General features: G+C 45.8%; 1 protein-coding gene across 5 annotated transcripts in view; it reads left to right on the top strand.

The window, feature by feature from the left end:
• FIP1L1 (factor interacting with PAPOLA and CPSF1) overlaps nt 1-19370 on the top strand; it is a 323029-nt gene that overhangs the window by 75971 nt on the left and 227688 nt on the right. For all 5 annotated transcript variants that reach the window (XM_029587658.1, XM_029587675.1, XM_029587666.1 and 2 more), the window contains 2 exons: nt 1026-1133; nt 1700-1830. In XM_029587658.1, coding sequence (XP_029443518.1) covers nt 1026-1133; nt 1700-1830 — 239 coding nt within the window. The remainder of the gene's footprint in view (nt 1-1025; nt 1134-1699; nt 1831-19370) is intronic.

Below are 19370 nucleotides of genomic sequence, written 5' to 3'. Positions count from 1 at the left end.
AACCAACCATGCATGTTTAGTTGAATGGAATTACTCATGTTTTTGTCAGATAAATGCTTGCACATAGCTTTGAGTAAACTGGGAAGCAAGGGTTGGTTTGGTTTTTTTTTTTTGGGGGGGGGGGGGGTGTTGGGTTTTTTGGTTTTTTTACACACCCAGGTACGGATTATTTGCAGAAGTTGGTTAAGACCTATGTCCCAAAGTATAATCTTCGGTCTTCACATGAGGTGTTGGTTCAGATTCCATCTGTTCAGGAGATGCATAAGGTATCTTGTTGTAAAAGGGTATTTTCAATTTTTGGGCCAGAAATTTGGAACTCTTTGCCACTTGATATCAGACAAGAGATTAATTTATTTGACATTTCAGTAAAAGGTGAAGGCATGATTGTGCCCATGTTTGTGAGTTAGTGATGTTAGGCATTGTTCAGATGGGTTAGTATTGGAATTGTTGTTGGAATTTTTTTAATGTTTTCATTGTATTTCATTGTTTTAGTATTGTTGTACACCGCATTGGTCAGATTTCTAGGCGTGCGGTATATAAGCATTAATGAAAATTTTCTAGCTCAGTTAAACCTGCTATAAGAAGACTAATAGCAAGGGAATGTGTACTTCTATTTATTCTCTTTGACCACCTTAAATGTTTAGCTGAGGAAGCAAGCTTGTCTGGCTAACAGGAAGTAGAAGTGCTGAGAATATCGTGCTTTAGGAGCCCCCAGTGGTAACTATTTTGTCACATCACCAAGTTGGAATACACCCATCAGTCATAAATGATGCTCAAAGTAAAAGAGAAAATATACAGGTGAGAATGTTCCTCTTGACTCCTGAGTCTTATTCTTTTCCTTTCCAAAGCACTCAGGTCTACCATCCAGTCCTTTATATTTAATTGTCAGCCAGCCACCTTAAGAGAAAGTGTTAATTTGTCCTAAAAATGTGCTTCTAGCAATTTGTTCTTATGAAGAAAAGATTGTGCTTCTGTTACTGGGAATAGTACTAATATTTTTTGTTTTATTGTTTTTTTTCATACAGGGACTAAAGTAAAAGGTGTAGATCTTGATGCACCAGGAAGCATTAATGGTGTGCCTCTTGTAGAGGTGGACTTGGATTCTTTTGAAGATAAACCATGGAGAAAACCAGGTATTACCTTTAACCATGTGTTGTAAAATCCATTGAAAACTTAAATCACATATATGGTTGTTTGTGCACATTTATTTAAATAGGACAGTGGATACCTTAGTTTAGTTGATTGTTGCTTCCGGGTGATGTCAGTGTACTTAAATGTGTGAGAACATATCAATATGGCAGAATATTGACAAAACCATATACAATACAAAAAAAGTGCTACAGTACATAAAAACCAGAGCTGTTATTGTCAGTTTGTTTGTTGCTCTACATTTTCAAATATGCTTGATGAGTATCAGAATTTCTGAAGAAAGGACATAGGTAGTCTTGAAAGTTCATATAAGAGATCAGTATGGAGTTCTGTTTTATTGGTTGACAAAAAATGCTATAAGATGTTCAGGGATTATAAGAACATAAAATATGCTATACTGGGTCAGATCAGGGGTCCATCAAGCCCAGTATCCTGCTTCCAACAGTGGCCAATCCAAGATTTTTCATCTGATTTTGATTGGCTTGGTCTATGCATAGAGTCCATATATAAGTTCATACCCATGCATGTACATTTTTTTTTCTGTCATTAGGCGCTGATCTCTCAGATTATTTCAATTATGGATTTAATGAAGATACTTGGAAAGCTTATTGTGAAAAACAAAAGAAACTGAGAACAGGACTGGAAGCATTACCTGTTGCCTCAACTACAAACAAAATAACGGTATGATACATATCTAATTATTTATTTTGTATAAAATTTATAGATTTAGATTTCTGTTAATGTTCAGAGCATTATCTTGGTAGAATGTATGCTTTTAATGCCTTTTCAAAGTTTCTTTTGTTTCCTTGACGGTGGCAATAAGAGTACAACTGACTGAAGCAAGACTAATGCTTGTTGTCCTATATACTGTTGATTTAAAGACAGATTTGTATTCTAGCTTAAGAGAATAATTTAATTCAACTATATATGAGATCATCTCTGGAGAAGTGATAGGAGGAGCAGGCATTCAAGATTTTATGAAAAGGTTTTGCTTATTATATGTCATTCGTTTTGATTGCTCTCCTTTTGTTTTCTCAAATTTTGTTTTACCTCTGTGATCATTATATTGACAGGACTGAGATGTCATTGCATCTCTGCATGAGGAATGTGACCAGAAAAATGCAAAATCGGTGTGAAATAGAAATTGTGTACCTAGGGAGAAATAATCTGACTACTGGGTTAGTTAACAAATATTTAAGAGCAGTTTAAGAATTTAAGGAGGGATCATGGACAATTAGCTAAATTTCAGGCCGATACAGTGGTTTACTGTATCGACCCGTTTGTGATCAAAGATCCTTCTACAACAGAGGAATAGACATAATTTTCCTAAAGATAATCAATGGATGAAAGTTTGGTGGAGATGATTTTGGAAATATTGGTGACCAAGGTTGCATCTTTGAAAATAAGGATATATTCAGAGAGTATAGTGAGGAATTCCAATAATTCTGTTAGAATTACAGGTACCTGATAAGCTTACAAACCAGGGTAAAAAGAAGAAAACCACATCCTAGTTCTGCTGTGAAAACTAGGATGCACTTTTTATCTTTATTGTGTACAAAAGGTAACAGTTCTGCCAGGATAAGGAAATACTGGTGGTTATATACTTTTTCTTTCTTCTGCTTCTTATCCTAATAAGATTATATTCCATTATCTAGCAAATAGCATTACAGATCGCTGGTGCTGCTTATGTTTGTATTAGACCTATGAATATTCATTTTTAATGTTTAATTTACTGTTATGCAATGCTAAGCATTTCTTTACTGTAAAGTTCCAGCTTTACTGTAAAGTCTTTCAGCTTTAAGTGTTACTACTTTGACCTATAACTTACTGTGCAACCTCAGAACTGCCAGCAACAATACATAGCCAATACATAGCCAATCAAACCTTTGGCTTTCTAGCTTTCTATTCAAATCCACAGTGGTTTGTATCCATCCAATAAAAGTATTGAAATCCTTAACCATAAATCCAATCCTGTTTGGCCCAATGTTTAAACTAAGTAAGTGGAGTAACAAATTGCTCTCTCCCACAAATAAAATAAATTGTGAAAGATGGGATAAGCCCTTAATAAAAACCTCAAATCGGTTATGTAATATCTGGTAGATAAAAATAAAAAATAAAGGAGGGTTAAGTAATGGAATGGTTAATGGAATAAGAATTAGAGAACAAAAGAAAGAGGGTGGCAAAACATCTTGGAAAGTCTTGTGTGCAAATGATCAAAAACTTGCTAACAAAATCACTAACCTTGAGGCCACAAGGGCAGAGGCAGACTTAGATGTGGTTGTAATCACCAATTTCCTAGCGTGTAGCAGATGGACTCAGGACTAATGGGTATAGTGTACTCCTGATAGCAGTTGGAGATGGATCAGATTTCAATCTGTTGTCAGCCCTAGTACATATATCCCTGCAGGAAGTGCAGCTCTTCAGTATTTTTCGTCTCCATAGCAGTTTGGGACTCTATGCACGCTAGCACAGCATTAGAGTAAATTACCAAAGAAAACCAAAACAAGAAGAAATTTTACCTCGATAGACGAGTCCCGCTCTCCTGCGGTGACGCCCATTGGGTCCCTCCCCCAGTTGAGAATTCCTGAGGTGATTTCTGCAATCCCTCGGAGGTAAGCCTCGGTCCGGCGGCCGACCCTCTGTGGGGACCTAGCCCCCGACGTCGGGTGAAGCTGAGAGGCAGCGGGTGCAACTTCAAGCGCGGCGGTGAAGGTATTTCCTTCTCCCCCCGCAGTTGGAGACCACCCGGAATGAGACCGGGAAGCGCCGAGACAAGGTAAGGTAGAAATCTATTTTAAAAGTCTCTGGTCTCCGAAGCACGAGGAGTCGCACAGTTCACCAGCCGGGACCAGTGCCACCGGATTGATCTACCCTAGCAGGGCTAGACCCCGCTCAGATCCGAGGGTCCTCCCACGTGGAGACCCTCCGAGGTGATCGCCATATTGTCCGCGTGGTCGCCGTCACCATCTTGACCTGTTCGCTGACCTGTCCGCTGCCCCGATCCGTGCGCACAGAGGCAAGCTGTGGGCACAACATCGCACGCCCAAGTACCGTGCGCACAAGCGACGCGCATAGCAACACGCTTACTGTGCCGGGCGCGCACATCTCCCTGAGCGTGTACCAATGCTATGCGCACACCATCGACGCACCGGAGCACATAACTAAACCACCCAGGCCCTGCCTTTACGCGCACAAGCCATGGCATCACTGGAGAAGAAGCTCAAGGCTCAGGGCCTTTGCCCAGCATGCCACATTAGAGCTGCACAGCATGAGGAGGCCACGGCCCTGTGTATACAGAGCAAGGAGGCCCTGGGGGATCCAACCCATGGCCCTCCCCAGCTGGTACCGGGTTCCAGCTTTTCGAACAGTACCCCGGACCTAGCATCCCCCAGCGGGACCCTTCCTCAAACGGGGCTCCCCAGGGACACAGCTCATCTTAATTTAGACCCAGCATCTATCTCCTGGGTGGAATTCTTCAAAGGCCTGCATACCTTCGTCCACATGCAACCGGGTCCTCCGACAATACAGCCACAGCCTCTGCCAGAGGACCTCAACATCCCGGGACCGTCTATGCCCAGGGAAGTGATTCCACCGCCCAGAAGCCCCACCTTCGGGGACACGGACAACTCAGATGAGGATTTAGAACCCCTGGAGGAAGGGGAACTCCCCCCGGGGACCGAACCATGAGGTGCTTCTTCACCAAGGACAAGCTTCCAGACCCAGTCACACACAGCTTGAAAGAGCTCGCTATCCCGGCCACAAGTGCCTCAGGGTAACCTAAGACAAATCCCCTCCTAGAGGGATTCTGTCAGAACTCCCATTATTTCCCACTATTACAAGCCATCCAGCAGTTAATTGACCTGGAATGGGATGCCCCGGAGACTACGTTCAAAGGGGGGCGTGCCCTGGCAGCCATGTACCCTCTGGACCCAGCTGCCAGAGATCTTCTGTCATGTCCGAAAGTGGATGCCATGGTCTGCGCGGTTTCGAAGCGCACTAATATCCCAGTGGAGGGAGGAGCAGCACTCAAGCATGCTCAAGACAGACGTCTGGAATCCATCCTCAAACAGTCTTTTGATGTCTCCGTTATGTCTTTACAGATCGCGGCCTGCTGTGCCGTGGTGACACGCGCCTGCTTATCACAGACCAGGAACAACACTCCTGGGGAAGCCCTGGACCCAGCAGTATCATTCCTCACGGATGCTGCTTCTGTTCTGGTGCACACCGCAGCTAGAGGAGTGTCATCAGCCATGGCAGCCAGAAGATAACTCTGGCTCTGAAGCTGGTCGGCCAATGCATCGTTCAAAACGAGACTCACAAGGATGCCCTTCAGGGGAACCCTGCTGTTTGGAAGCGAACTGGAGAAGCTAGCCAACATATGGGGCGAATCCCCACTGCCGCAGCTACTGGAGGACAGGAATAAGAGAAACCATTGGGAGCTCTTTCTGTCTTACTTTATTTTTGTTATTTAATTGTCTTCTCTGTTTGGAGGAAGATTCACAACAGATGGTGGAAGCTGGATCTGTGCTGCATGTGTCAGACCAGGTGTCATTGAGTCCGCTCCGGGGCCCAGATGGGACTTCCCCCAAGAGTAAGGACAGAGAGGGCCTCTTCAGCAAAGCCCTATGGTGAGCCAGGGACTCTAAGTACCCCATGCCGGTTCAGAGTGGAGCATCGTGGAATTTCTATCCAGGCGCTTCCATCCACGCGATGCATCCAAGTGCCTCAATCCACTTGAAGCGCCTCCATCCACTCGATGCATCGAAGCATTTTCGCCAAACCTGACACGTCGGTGCGCCTCATCGAAGCCGAGGCTTCTACGTGCTTCATCGATGCGATGCATCGAAGCATTTGCGTCGAAGCGTCGGAGTGACTGGTTGAAGCTGGGGCATCGGCTTATTCAGCAGCAGGAATCATAGAAGGACTTGGGGGCATTTCATGAAGTTAGCAAGTAGCACATTTAAGACTAATCGGAGAAAATTATTTTTCACTCAACGCACAATAAAGCTCTGGAATTTGTTGCCAGAGGATGTGGTTAGTGCATTTAGTGTGGCTGGGTTCAAAAAAGGTTTGGATAAGTTCTTGGAGGAGAAGTCCATTAACGGCTATTAATCAAGTTTACTTAGGGAATAGCCACTGCTATTAATTGCATCAGTAGCATGGGATCTTCTTAGTGTTTGGATAATTGGCAAGTTCTTGTGGCCTGGTTTGGCCTCTGTTGGAAACAGGATGCTGGGCTTGATGGACCCTTGGTCTGACCCAGTATGGCAATTTCTTATGTTTTTATGTTTTTATCCCATTTGGGGATCCCAAGCTGCATACCTCCCTTCGCCAGCACAGAGGTGTCACGACCTGATTGAAGTGCAGGGGAGAGTTGGCCGATGCTTCAACATGCAGAGTCAGTGCTGGAAGTACGCTGACCTGTGGAGGCGTTACTCCAACATAAATATAGGCAAGGCCTAGGAGGCCAGCCAGCAGGTGTACGTGGACTTGAGGGTGGTTCAACCCCGTACATGTAAGCAAGATGGACTGACAGCCGCACCACTCTGTCACCCTGATCAGAGAGGTGTTTGATCGGAGAGATTTGAGCATAGGCTCTCCTGGGAAGAGTTTCACAAAGGGGCCTATCTCAGAAGTGCTAGAGTCATCTCTCAGACTAGTGATGCTCTCCTCCGATGAGGTCTAACTAGGTTTGCCTAAGAAGGAAGAATATGCTTCTCCTGTCCAGCACATTGGTCATGTCGATTGAGGTTGCTTGACCCTCGGGTGGAGGTTCATGGTATACTACGACCGCTTCGGATATCGACGAAGCAGTGTTAATTGCAATTGGGGCACCAGAGATCCTGCCACAGCGCAGTCCCGTTCTTCATTGTGATGGGGAAGCCTCGGGAAGGGGGGGTGGGGGGGTGGGCAGATCTCAGGTCTACCTCCATTTCCCCGGTGCGAGTCATCTTTCTTCGGGGATAGTCACCTGCTCAGAAAACAGGTGATGCAACAGGTTTGTTAACCGGAACACCAGCACCTGGCAGTCTTGAAGGCCAGCTAGCTGCCAGCAAGGCTGAGGAAGCTGGCCTCACTATCAGTCACATGGGGACCAAACCCTTCAACTCATTGGAGGAAGGGATGACTTAGGGCTGTAACAATATGTTACAGACCGGGAAAACGAAGCGCCAAATTCGGCAAATTTCTTTGGCGGCCCTGAGCAACAGTTTGCATAAAGGAAAACAAAATGTGACTACCCAAATCCAAGGACCATGGCCTACGGCTGGATTAGTGGCAGGGCCCAGTCAGCAAGTGTCAACCAGTCAGGAAAATGATAGCGGTGTCACCTAAGTGATTATACATAACCTGCTAATAATCGAGGCAGGCAACAAGGGGATGCAATGCCTGCCTCTGTCACCAGGCCAAATCAATATATTATGAGTGTAAGAGGTGGCAACTCTGGTGCTGGTCACCCTCCACAGAGGCCCAAAGGAAGGCCATCCACCAACGAATGTACGACACCTCCAACAAAGACAGGGGTGTCCATACACATCAGATTCAAACCCAAGTGATTTCGGTGAGGGCGGAAATCATGGCCCGTACGGGTGGCCAGAGGATGATCCCCTATACAGATGAAGGAAGGGTATCGACTCTGCAGACGGTCACTGAGAAGCGGGACTCATATGGCAGTAGCCAGAGGCCCAGGCCTTCACACTCTGAATAGCCACAGCCTGCGCAGGGATTCCACAGTAGATGGATATGGTGACACTTTACTCCTGAGAATGTGTATCTAGCCATGTAGTGGCAGGTTACCTCATCAGGCAGGGGACCATCCTAGTACACCTTGGTCACCAAAAGCAACAGTGAATCCAGGCTCCCCCATCTGCCCACATGGGCTTCGCTTAGTACAAGATGCTTCCCTCTTCCCAGAGACGAAGAGACTACTGTATAATTTCCTCGTATCTCGCATATGAGAACCACTCAAGAGGCGAAGCTCGAATGGGAACAGTATCACCCTCAGGACCTCAATGGTCCACAGAGACTGTGGGATGCTTGCCTGGTTCGTCCACCCATTGGGAAGCTAATGCCCATGGACATACATGAGACCTGCTGTGTCAGTAAGGGTGATCCTTCCTCCACCTGATGCGCTCCTGCTAGCATCCAGCATTGGGGAGGTTGAAGGACACATCAACATACCTGAACCTACCGATCCGGAAGTACAGCATAGGGGGGGGGGGGGGGGCTTCCAGTAAGTATCCTGCCTGGAAGGACTACCATGGTAATTGCGCCAAGCGCAGAAAGTGTAGTGGAGAACACAGATCGAACCTTCTCGGCTACACAGGAAGTATGTAAAAGATTTTCTCCCCCATGCCGAACAAGAAGGTCAACGTTATCGGACAGGGCACATCAGGGCCATCGCAGCCTATCATCTCCTCAGTAAGACTCCCTGGTGTCTTACCTAGCATTGAACTCCAGATTACCGAAGGATCATCCGGCTATGCCAGCAGTCAAGGAGAATGGTCCCATGAAACTCTAGCCTGAGCCTAACTCAACCCAGGTTTCTGCTATATGCATCGTCGGACAGCTGTCACCAAGGATATCGTGCCGGGAGGGAGTCCGCCCTCATTTCAGGAAAGAGGGTCAGTGAACGGGCGCTTATCCACTGCTTCATCATACCTCTAATCTTGCTGCGACAGGGCAGCGCTATGAACGAGTCCTCACTCTTCCTGGGGTTATCTTGGCTCTCCATCTTACTCAGGTGATAACTGAGCCAACCATCTCCCGGAACCGCTTAAGGCAGACGCAGAAGGCGACTTCACACGTTGGATCCCAAATCTGCATGACCTACTGTGATCGCTGCGTATACTCGGAGTCTAGTGCTCCCAACTGGAGCATCCTTCAAGATGAAGTGCCGGGCACCGGGTCCTAGTGCATCCTGTCTTGTTCCAGCAAACATAAAGCATTTTGATGCTGCGCCGAGGCCACCAAGACAGAGCAATTGCGGCATCCATCTTACTATGAGGGATGCACTCGTCATGGACATTCGCGAGCTGCCATGCAATCGTTGCTGCATGCCTTACACATTACACCGCTGCTGGTCAGCAGCTGGCCGCAGAGGGTAGAGAGGATAAACCCACCCTCTGACAAGGACAAGTGAGGTTGAGCACATCATTGTAAACTGGAAGAAACGGTACACTGCCCCTAGGGGGCGCCGATGCTCCAACCTTCCAGCTTTGGGACTCCTCAAAGTCATGGCTAATTCAGCTTGCTTATGTGCAAAAAAGAGCAAGTTTGCTTACTGTAAACAGGATTTTCTGTAGATAGCAGGATGAATTAGCCATGTGATTCCTGCCTCCCTGGACAGTCTACTATCAGACTCCATCCAGAGCTTGGAAAACAGACTGAGGCAGGATGGGAGTCAAATGGGAGATACTCCCACGCAGGCCCATAGAGCACAGCACTGTGTACTTTGAGAGAGCTCCTCTACCTAGAGGACCGGAGGACGTTCCCCAAAGTCATGGCTAATTCATCCTTCTATCCACGGAAAACACAGTTTATGGTAAGCAAACTTGCTGCTCTTTGCAACATCTGTCATATCTTTATACTGGAATAATAGTTTCATTTAGTTTGTCCTATCGCTAAGTTTAGCGATGCGTCATTCTGTATGCAATACTTGTTTTAAATTGCGCAAATTCTATGGAGGACCAAGACTGACTAACATTTTTTCTGTCATTAAGCAGACTGAATTAGCAATTACATGTGGGTGATGTCATCCAGCGGCACCAAGTCTCCTCAGTCATTCTGTCGGAACACAGCACGGAAGTGATCTGATTTTCCTACATATTTTCTTCAAAATTCCTAAAAACTATTTTATTCAACATATTTTTACTTCAGTTTATTTTTTTAAAGTTGCCTTGCTGTGTCTGTAGCCCCACAATAGCACTTTTCAGTGCTACGTAAAATAAAAAAAAAAAGACTTCTTAACTATGAAGTGTGGCAACAGAAACCTACACAACAGGCCCAACCCAAACCAAGGCCAAGTTTTTGATCCCCCAAAGCAATCCGTTTCCGACTCTTCCAATAGGAGGAAGAATCCAACCTTTCCTGGAGGAATGGCGTCTGATCACCAAGGAAACCTGAGTCTTTCAATTTGTGCAATCTGGGTAACAGTTGCATTTTTCCTGGCCTCCATTCGTCCCGTATTGTTTGGTATTCCATCCAGATCCATCAATTTGCTGCAGCTTCAATCACTTTTCAACAATGAGTGACAGAACTAATTCCACTTTCTGAACATGTACTAGGATTCTATTCCTGATATTTCCTTATCCCCAAGAAAACAGGTGGATGGGGGGGCTGTAGCTCATTCTTAATTTGAGATGCTTGAACAAATAAACTCTGAGACAAACTCAAAATGAACTTTTTCAGTATGATCCTGCCTTTTATACAGGATGACTGTTATAATTAGTGAGGTTTTGGGTGGACCCTTGGACACTGTGGCAGCTGACCACGCCCATGGGGGGAAGTCCCGTGAGGGGCCACAGGTCAGGCTTAGTTTAGGACACACAAACACAGAGATTGATCTTTTATTAGACAATGTGGTGAAGCCATCAGAGGTGGCAGCAGCAGAAGTAGCCCGGCTGGGCTAGTATCCCTCAGGCGCTGGAACAGCGACTCCTCTGGTAGCAGTGCTGTAGCGGAAAGAACTGAGAATGAGTACAGTGGAATATGCACAAAGCCCAGTATGGAGAACCCCAGGATAGGGAGAGCAGGTCCTCGAGGAGCAAGTACCTGATCCCTGAGAGCTGAGAGGCTTGAAGGTAATGTACTCACACAGCAGTTCCACATAGGAGATGGCACTAGGGCTGGAACAGAGGCAGGCTCTCGAGGAACGAGTACCTGGTTCCAGGGAACAGCTCTGAGGTGAAGATGGTAGTACTCACTGGTGTTGAAGATAGCGAATCCTTCCAGGCAGAAGAGAAGGTAGGAGCAGCAGCGAGTCAGGGAATATGGGCCCTCGAGGAGCGAGTACCGGTTTCCTGATAGCGACCTGGAAAAGCGATTCATGAATATGTTTTAAATAAATGCCATAAGTTAATGGATCATTTTTAGCATTAGACTCTTTGATTATATATTTGGGGTACATTACAAGAAGGGGAATTTAATTTTCTTTTTTATTTGCTCCATATGAGAAGTTTGGACATTTCATATTGCAGACACCACAAATGGTTCGCTACAATGGAGTTTTGCAGTTTGGTTGTTTTTTTGGAGCATTTTTTTCTTGTGTGTGTGTAAGACACACTAAGGGAGTAACAAAATAGTAGGTTTTACAAACCAGATCTAAATCTGTTTAAAAATAAACAATCATTTTTCTTGACACTTTGTATAACATTTAAAGTATGTGGCCTATTGATGGAGTTGGCAGTGAATTTATTCACATAAATCTGGTCCTATCTGAATTTCTGAGGTGGAAAAATATGTGCCAGTTTAGCTGAAGAACAGTCAACACGATGTATATTTTGATACATGCTAAAAATAGTGTAATATAATGGGCCATTTTAGTTGTGGAAACTACTTATTTTAATACAAACATGTATTATTTTGTGGTATTTTGCATTCACTGATTGCTTTGTAAGCATGCTGTGTACTGGGCAGGCATGGATGGTATCCTAATCTTTCTTTTCCCAGTGGTTAAGAGCATGCTTATTATGCTGTTTCAGAATTTTTCCAGAAGACCTACAGATTTCAAACACTCAGGGGAAGAGGGTGTAAATCTTACTTGAAGACTGATGACTGCTTAGCAGTTAAGATTCAGTTTAAGAGAGCAATACATAAGTAGGGGGTAATAAACTGATGCATACCAACCAGGAGAGAAACCTCATGGTGATAGTGTCTGATGATCTCAAAGTAGTTAAACATTATGATGAGGAGTGGGTTAGGGATGGACACAACCAGAGGATTGCTAGGGTACAGAAGGAGAGGAATAGCCAGAAGAAAAAGGTTATAATGCCTCTCTGTAGGTTATTGGTGTCCACTTGTGAAGACTATCCGATCTCAAGGAAAAACATGGGCTGGAAAGGTCAAGAGAAGAGCTACCAAAATGATGCAGGGTATGTACCTAAAGCGCCATGTGAGAAGAGACTTAAGGACCTAAATATGTATACCCAATAGAACACAGAGATATGTTAGACTTTCAGCTACCTCAAATAAATAAATCAAAAAGAAGAAAGAATGTGCCCAAATAAGATATTACAGTCTAAGATTCCAGAAAGTTAGACTCAACATCAGAAAATATTTCTTTACTGAAAGAATGATTAGATGCATTGAATGAACTCCTAGTGGAGATGGTGGAGACAAAAGTGGTAATAAAAAAAAAAAAAAAAAAAGAGCATATGATAAACATAGAGGATGCCTATTGATGAAGAAGTGAGGGAAAAGCCTGACAACTGACGTCTGTGGTATTATATTGAGATTGGGCAGATGGGACTGGTCTTGTGGTCCTTATCTGCTGTTAGATTCAATGACAGTAATAAGAACAGGGCTGTAAAGTTGCAGTATTGTAAACAACCTACCCTTTACTCTCTTGAGCAAATATAAGGAGAAAAGTGATACTGCAGGCCATGGGGTCAGCCAGGTTGGTACCAGCAGACTTCTGCGCTCTAGAATCCAACTGTGTCAATTCCAGCAAGTCAGGGGAGGCAGGGTGCTGTTCATCAAACCCACAGGAATGTAGGAGGCCGAATGTTGGGGTAGCTGTCCGCTTTATTGCAAAATTTGATGGTAATACATAGTGGAAGTTGAGGGGGGGTACTGGGTGTGCTTGGGATCTTGTATAGTCCTCTAAGCAGGATAGTAGAGCAGGGATGGGCAAATATTTTTGTGCTGGGGCTACATTACAAGTTATTGACTGCAACAAGGTTTGGGGGAGGGGTCCCCCTTGGAACCCCTTGACATGACACTCAAACCACCAAAAGTTTGCTGCAGGTATTTTACTATCCAGTAAGATTAAGCACCATCATTTTTAGCACCTGAGGAGCCCCTTCAATCATGGGTCTCAGCCTTTACCAAAATCAGTATGACCTTCAACCCAAGAGGTGCAAGGCATTTTCCTAACTAGCAGACTACCACATCTCAGTCAAATGCAGAACACAGACAGACCCTCACCAAATAAAAAAAAAGCCATAAAGTATAAATAGAAAGATACAGATAAAAAATTAAACTGGAAACCACTACAAGCGAGACTCATATGCAGTGCAATAATGCAAAACAGAAATATCACCATTCCTTGTAAAACAAAATCAAGAAATATAAAATCAATCTTCTGGTAAACCATATTAATAAAAATATTTCAAAAAAGATGAATAATAGAACATATAATAATTAAGAAGAATAAGGATAAAGTTAAATATGTCCCAAAAATCAACTAAATATTTCAAAACAGCAGACACATCAAACACCAAATAATTAAAACTGGCATTCAACATACCCAGTGAGGGGCATCTTTTTTGTACCTAAGAAGGATGGCACATTCTGCCTTGCACAGACTACCGAACTTTGAATGCTGTTACCGTCAATAACTGTTACCACTTGCCCCTGATAAATAAACTACTGGAATGTCTTCAAGCTGCACAAAATTTTACCAAGCTCAACCTGAGGAGGGCTAATAACTTGGCTCATATTCGAGAAGGGGATGAATGGAAAACAACTTTCCGAACATGATACGGACACTGAGTACTTTGTAATGCCGTTTGGCTTACAGAATACCTTATCACATTTCAGCATTTTGTAAATGAAATTTTTTGAGACATACTGGATCACTGTGTGGTGATTACTTAGCTGACATTCTAATATTTTCTGAAAACCCAACAGAACACGATAGGCAAATCTGTCAGGTTCTGTAACGTCTTAAAAGATATAAGCTGTATGCCAAGTTGTTGTGATCGTGGACCCTTGAGCTGGCTAGAAGATGGTGATACAATACCGAGGGAAAGCCCTCAGCGGAGGTCGTAGCCGGGAGGCGGATCAAAGAGAAGTCTGAGGCTAGGCAGGCCACAGAGACTGAAGACAATCCAGGAGTCAAGGTAGGCAGCGAAGCAGTATGCCAGAGGACGAGCCGAAGTCAGGAGCCAAGAACAGGAGCAGGCAAGGAAGGGCTGGAGCAGGAACAAGGAACACACAGGATCAGGAACATGCAGCAACTAGCAAACTCTGAGAGAGAACCTCGTTGCAAGGCAAGAGAGAAGGCTGACAGGCAAGTTTAAATACCGGCGGGCGTCTGACATCATCTTGGGGGCGGAGCCGTCCTTCCCACACTGGCCCCTTTAAGGCGGTTCCAAGTGCGTGGCGTTGTCGGCATTTCCCTCGCACAGGGAGCGCCACGAGAAGGCCCCAACTAGGCCCGACGCGCGCCGGAGATGCCGGAGAGCAACGTGGCAGGTAGGGGAATCGGCCATGGCACCCCACAGGCCCGGTTTCTCAACACAAGTTAAAAAGAAGTGAATTTGATAAACAAACTGTTGAATTCCTAGGCCATGTAATCTCACCCAAAGGGATATGAATGGACCTGAAGGTCAGTGTAGTGGCCTGCTCTAAGGAGTGGGCAAACTATGGCCCATGGGACAAATCCAGCCCATCACCATATTTCTTCTGGCCCACCTATCTCTCAAAAATTTACATTATGTGCAGCCCGTGCGATGTTGGGCTCTGATTGTCAGGCATATAGGCCAGAGCGTCCGCACTATTGAATAACACACTAGTAAGGTTTCCATCCCTCCCCCAAGAAGAGAACCTGCACCCGTGGCACATGTGCTGGCAGGATCCCCCCCCCCCAGCAGCAAGAATAGGCCCTATGGCACCATAGAGTGATGCTCTGGTGGGGTTCTCAACTCCGCCAGTAAGAAGAGGACCTGTACAGCAGCATGATGTACTAGCAGGGTTCTCACCCCTCGCCAGCAAGAACAAGCCCTGTACAGTGGGGCTGAAGCTGACCTGCTGGCAGGCTTGAAGCGCCCATCCAGCAGGAAGACTACGACGACCACGGCAGGAAGACTAAGTCACATGGTGGGTTGGGAAGGAGTATGACTAAGGGAAAGAAAGTTGGTGAGTGACAGGAGAGAGAATGGAAGAGAGTGAATGGGGGAAGGAAGGAGGGTATGTGACAGAGAGAAGGGAAGGGAGTGATTGGGGGAGGGAAAGGGTGTGTTGAGACTGAGAATGGAGTGAATTGGAGGAGGGACTGTTATGGAGAACAAAGGGAGTATGTCAGAGGGAGGGAAGTGAGTAGGAAGGAGAGAAAATGGCTGAGAGGGAAGGAAGTGAGTGGGGGAGGGGGAGTGACAGTGAATGGAGTGAGTGGGAAGAAGGGTGCATGACTGAAAGGGAAGAGGTAAGAATGTGGGAAGGGTATTGAGTAGGCGGGTGAGTGATAGAGGGGAGGGAAGGGATTGAATGGGAGGAGGAGTGAGTGACAGAAGGGAGTATGGGGTGAATGACAGAGGGAAGGGAAGTTGGTGTGTGGAAGTGAGGAGATTGAGTGGGAGGGTGAGCGACTGTCGAGGGGAGGGAAGTAGGGGGTGAATGACTGGGTAAGCGGAGGTAGGGGTGAAGAGGGGAGTGAGAAGACAGGGTAGAAGGGCTCTTGTGTATATGAAAGAAGAAAGGGGGTGTGGGCTCCCCCCCCCCCCCCTCCATATCTATGAACAGCATTCAAAGTTCAGTAGTCTGTGCAAGGTGGAAAGTGCCATCCTGCCTAGGTACAAAAAAGATACCCTTCGCTGGGGATGTTGAATGCCAGTTGAGCCTTTTCTCTGGTTCTCCTGGAAATAGTTCCAAAGTTCCTTCAACTCCAGTTCAGATAACGAGTAGATCCATCCAAAATGAACTTCTGCCTCTCGGATCAAATCTATGGGGCAATCATATAGTCTATGCGGAAAAAGTGTATTTGCTCCTTTCCTGTCAAAGACTGTGTTAAGTGGCATATTTCTCTGATAATTGTACACTCTCATCCTCTTTGGCCAAACAACCCAAATGGCTTAGTTTTCCTTCTTCTGTCCCCCTCCCCACCCTTTTGGGATTTCTTTGCTTGGCATACAGCTTTGTTGACAGTACATGGAATGTTACCTGCTGAATCTTTCAGTTAATGTGTAGCTCACGTCATTCCAGCCATGCAAGACTGAGGATAACTGGAAAATGTGATGCCTTAATGAGGTCAAACGTAATAGTCTTCTAATGCTTATGTACAATCGTTAATACCAGGGGTTAGGTCTTGGTAGTAACTGGTCCTGGTGCTAATGGTGAATCATCAGTGGTTTCTACTAAGATACTTAAACTCTTTGATTGGATGGTGACTTGATGTGACTGGGTGAACATTAGATCCAGGAAGCACAAATGCCCGAGCATCGATCATGGCTAATGCTGGGATTTGGTTATTTTCCCAGGGCAGTTACACTGGCAAGGTTACATGAGAGAGAGATGATCCCAGAGCCGTGTCGGTGCTTTGAGGGATGACAACCTCCCGACCCGTTCCCTCTACTGGAGCCGGGAGCTGGATTTTCCCTGCTGGAGGTTCCTTTGATCTTGCCGCTTACTCTGGCAAGAATCTTGGAAGTGTCCCAGTAGACCCTCTTGGCACCTGTGCTCTTTGTCCTCTTTAGAGAGGCAACACTTGATTCTGTCAACCACTAAGGGTTCTTCAAGGGTAGATGCACTGCTTATGAGAATACCTTGTCCCCTGCACTTTGGTATTTCCCTCTCTCTTTCTTGTGGGCCCGTTCTCCCAAGCCTCTCTGTATTCTTAAGCAGAGAGAAAAGGGCTTCTAAATTTATTGGGGAGGTCTGAACAAGCAGGTTCATCTTATATATGGGATGCCAGCCCCCAACTGGAAATGGGCATGCAGGACTGGTTCATTCCAGTCTACCAAAAGCTAAAGATAAATGGGAATCAAGCTAACAAAATAGAATAACTTTTATTATATAACAATAATTTTGTAAAACTATTTTTCACCAGAAAATTTAACCCTTACACTCCTCAATTGACAAATTATTTAAATATTAGCTTTTCAATTAAAAAGCCAATACAACGGCATATCATTATACTCCAAATGCACACTAATCTTCAACACACCAATCATGCATTCAGAACATAAAAAATATTGCAACTACCCCATTCTGACACCGCAACATGTTCCAATGGCCACTCCACAGCGGGAACAGATGTTTTTTCCCTGGTACCTGCCTAAGATTCATGAGAGCGGCAACCCTAGGTACTACTCACCTTCCTCCCCAACAACAAATTATTTTACCAGTCTAGTTGGACTTTGGAAGTAGGGATTTCTCTTGTGAGACATTTCTGGACTCCAGTGCCGCCAGCAACTTCATCAACACTGCCCTGGTGGAAAAGTTTTATATACCTCTAGTTCCATTAAAAAAAATGAAAAAAGTCTCCTGCATTTCTTTGGTCCATGGAGAACTATTACCAGGCCCTATGACACTAAGAGTGGGTCTTGTGCATGAAGAACATATTTCATTTTTTGTGCTTTGGGTAGCTGTTAACCCTATACTGCTTGGGCTGCCTTGTTTGCAGCAAAACTGGTTGTAGAGTGGCGAAATGGCGATATCCTCTCCTGGGTTAATCGTTTCCAGAACTGTCTATCCACCATACAACTCTGCTCATCAGACCTCCCAGCTCATCCAGTGTTGCGATCGTCTTACTCGACATCTCCACTCCGCCCTCCTTACCTCTTTGGCGACTCCCTCTTGCTCAAGTGAAAGGTTTGCTGCCGCGGCGTCCTTCGGCCATCTTCCTCCAGCGTCCCTGGAGCGGCTTGACACTGCAGTCCGCCATGATTCACAGGAGCCTAGAGGCGTGCACGCGGCGTGGCCCCAACTGATGTACCAGCAGTAGCGCGAACCTAATGGAGTTAGCAAGGAAAGGAGTTGGATACGTCCAAGGGTTCTCTCCAAGCTGCTCTGCCTCCCTGGACTTACCAGGGGTACTCGCTCCTCGAGGGCCCATGTTCCCAGACTGGTTGCTGAATACCTATTCTGCCTGCAAGTCATCGCTGCCTACTACACCAGTGAGTTACTCTCTCTCTCTGAGCTTTCCCTGAAACCAGGTACTCGCTCCTCGAGGGCCTAACTCATTCCAACACCTGGACTACTTCTAGAGACTATTGTGTGTGAGTGTTACCATCAAGGTTCTGTTCCTGAACTCTGCATACCCTGCCTGCTCACTATATTCAGTTTCTCTACAGCTCAGTTATCCATGATCGCTGTTCCAGTACCTGAGGGACTACAGCCCTGCCGGGCACTTCCAGCTCACTACTGTCACCTCTGGTGGTTCAGTATACAGTTTAATAAAAGAACTAGTGTGTGTCTGTCTCCATACTCTGAGCGGGACCGGTGGTCCCTCTCGGGATCTTCCCCCAGGGGCGTGGTCATCTGCCACCGGCCCAAGGATCCACCCACAACTACCTCAAACACCAACATCCAGACCTCCATAGGCCCCTCACATTCTTTGCAGATGTCTTTAGCATGGAAAAGGCTGAGGTTCTCCTACCTCATCGTCTGATTATGCCATAGATTTAGTGCCTAGTAAAACACCACCCCCAGGCAGAGTGTACCCTCTATCCAACCCTGATATAGCAGCGATGTCAAAAGTACATCCGGGAGAACCTCAAGAGGGGCTTCATTTGGCCCGCCAATTCTCCTCTGGGGGCCGGTTTCTTTGTTGGTAAAAAGGATAGCTCCCTGTACCCATTACCAGGCTTTGAATGCCATCACCATAAAAAAAAACAACCCTACCTATGATATGGGAACTGTTTGATTGGTTGCAAGGAGCATTCATCTTCACTAGCAGTCCTGCCTCCCAGTGGCACAGACTGGTGATGTCACTACTGCTGCAATATAAAGGGAGGCCCAGTCCTCTGGGCCAGTGCCTGAGCAAGTAGTTCCCTTCCTGTGTTCTTGTACTAGTAGTTTCAGTTTCTGTTTCCTGATTTTGACCCTACCTGACCTTGACTCTGCTTCTGCTTGCTACCTGCCTTGACTCTGCTTCTGCTTGCTACCTGCCCTGCCTCTTGCTTAACCTCTGCTCTGCTGTTGCCTGCTGCCTGCACTGACTATTACCTGACCTCCACCTCTGCTTGAACTCTGCCTGGTATCACAGTTTTCCACTGATTATCCTCCTCCCACCACGTCTTTGAGATGTCTATAAGGTTTGTATCCTTATATAATTCTATTCA

Source organism: Rhinatrema bivittatum, chromosome 1 (assembly GCF_901001135.1).
Source record: "Rhinatrema bivittatum chromosome 1, aRhiBiv1.1, whole genome shotgun sequence".
NCBI lineage: Eukaryota > Metazoa > Chordata > Amphibia > Gymnophiona > Rhinatrematidae > Rhinatrema > Rhinatrema bivittatum.
Note: the sequence above shows the minus strand (reverse complement) of the source record. Positions and strands in the feature narration are given on the sequence as shown.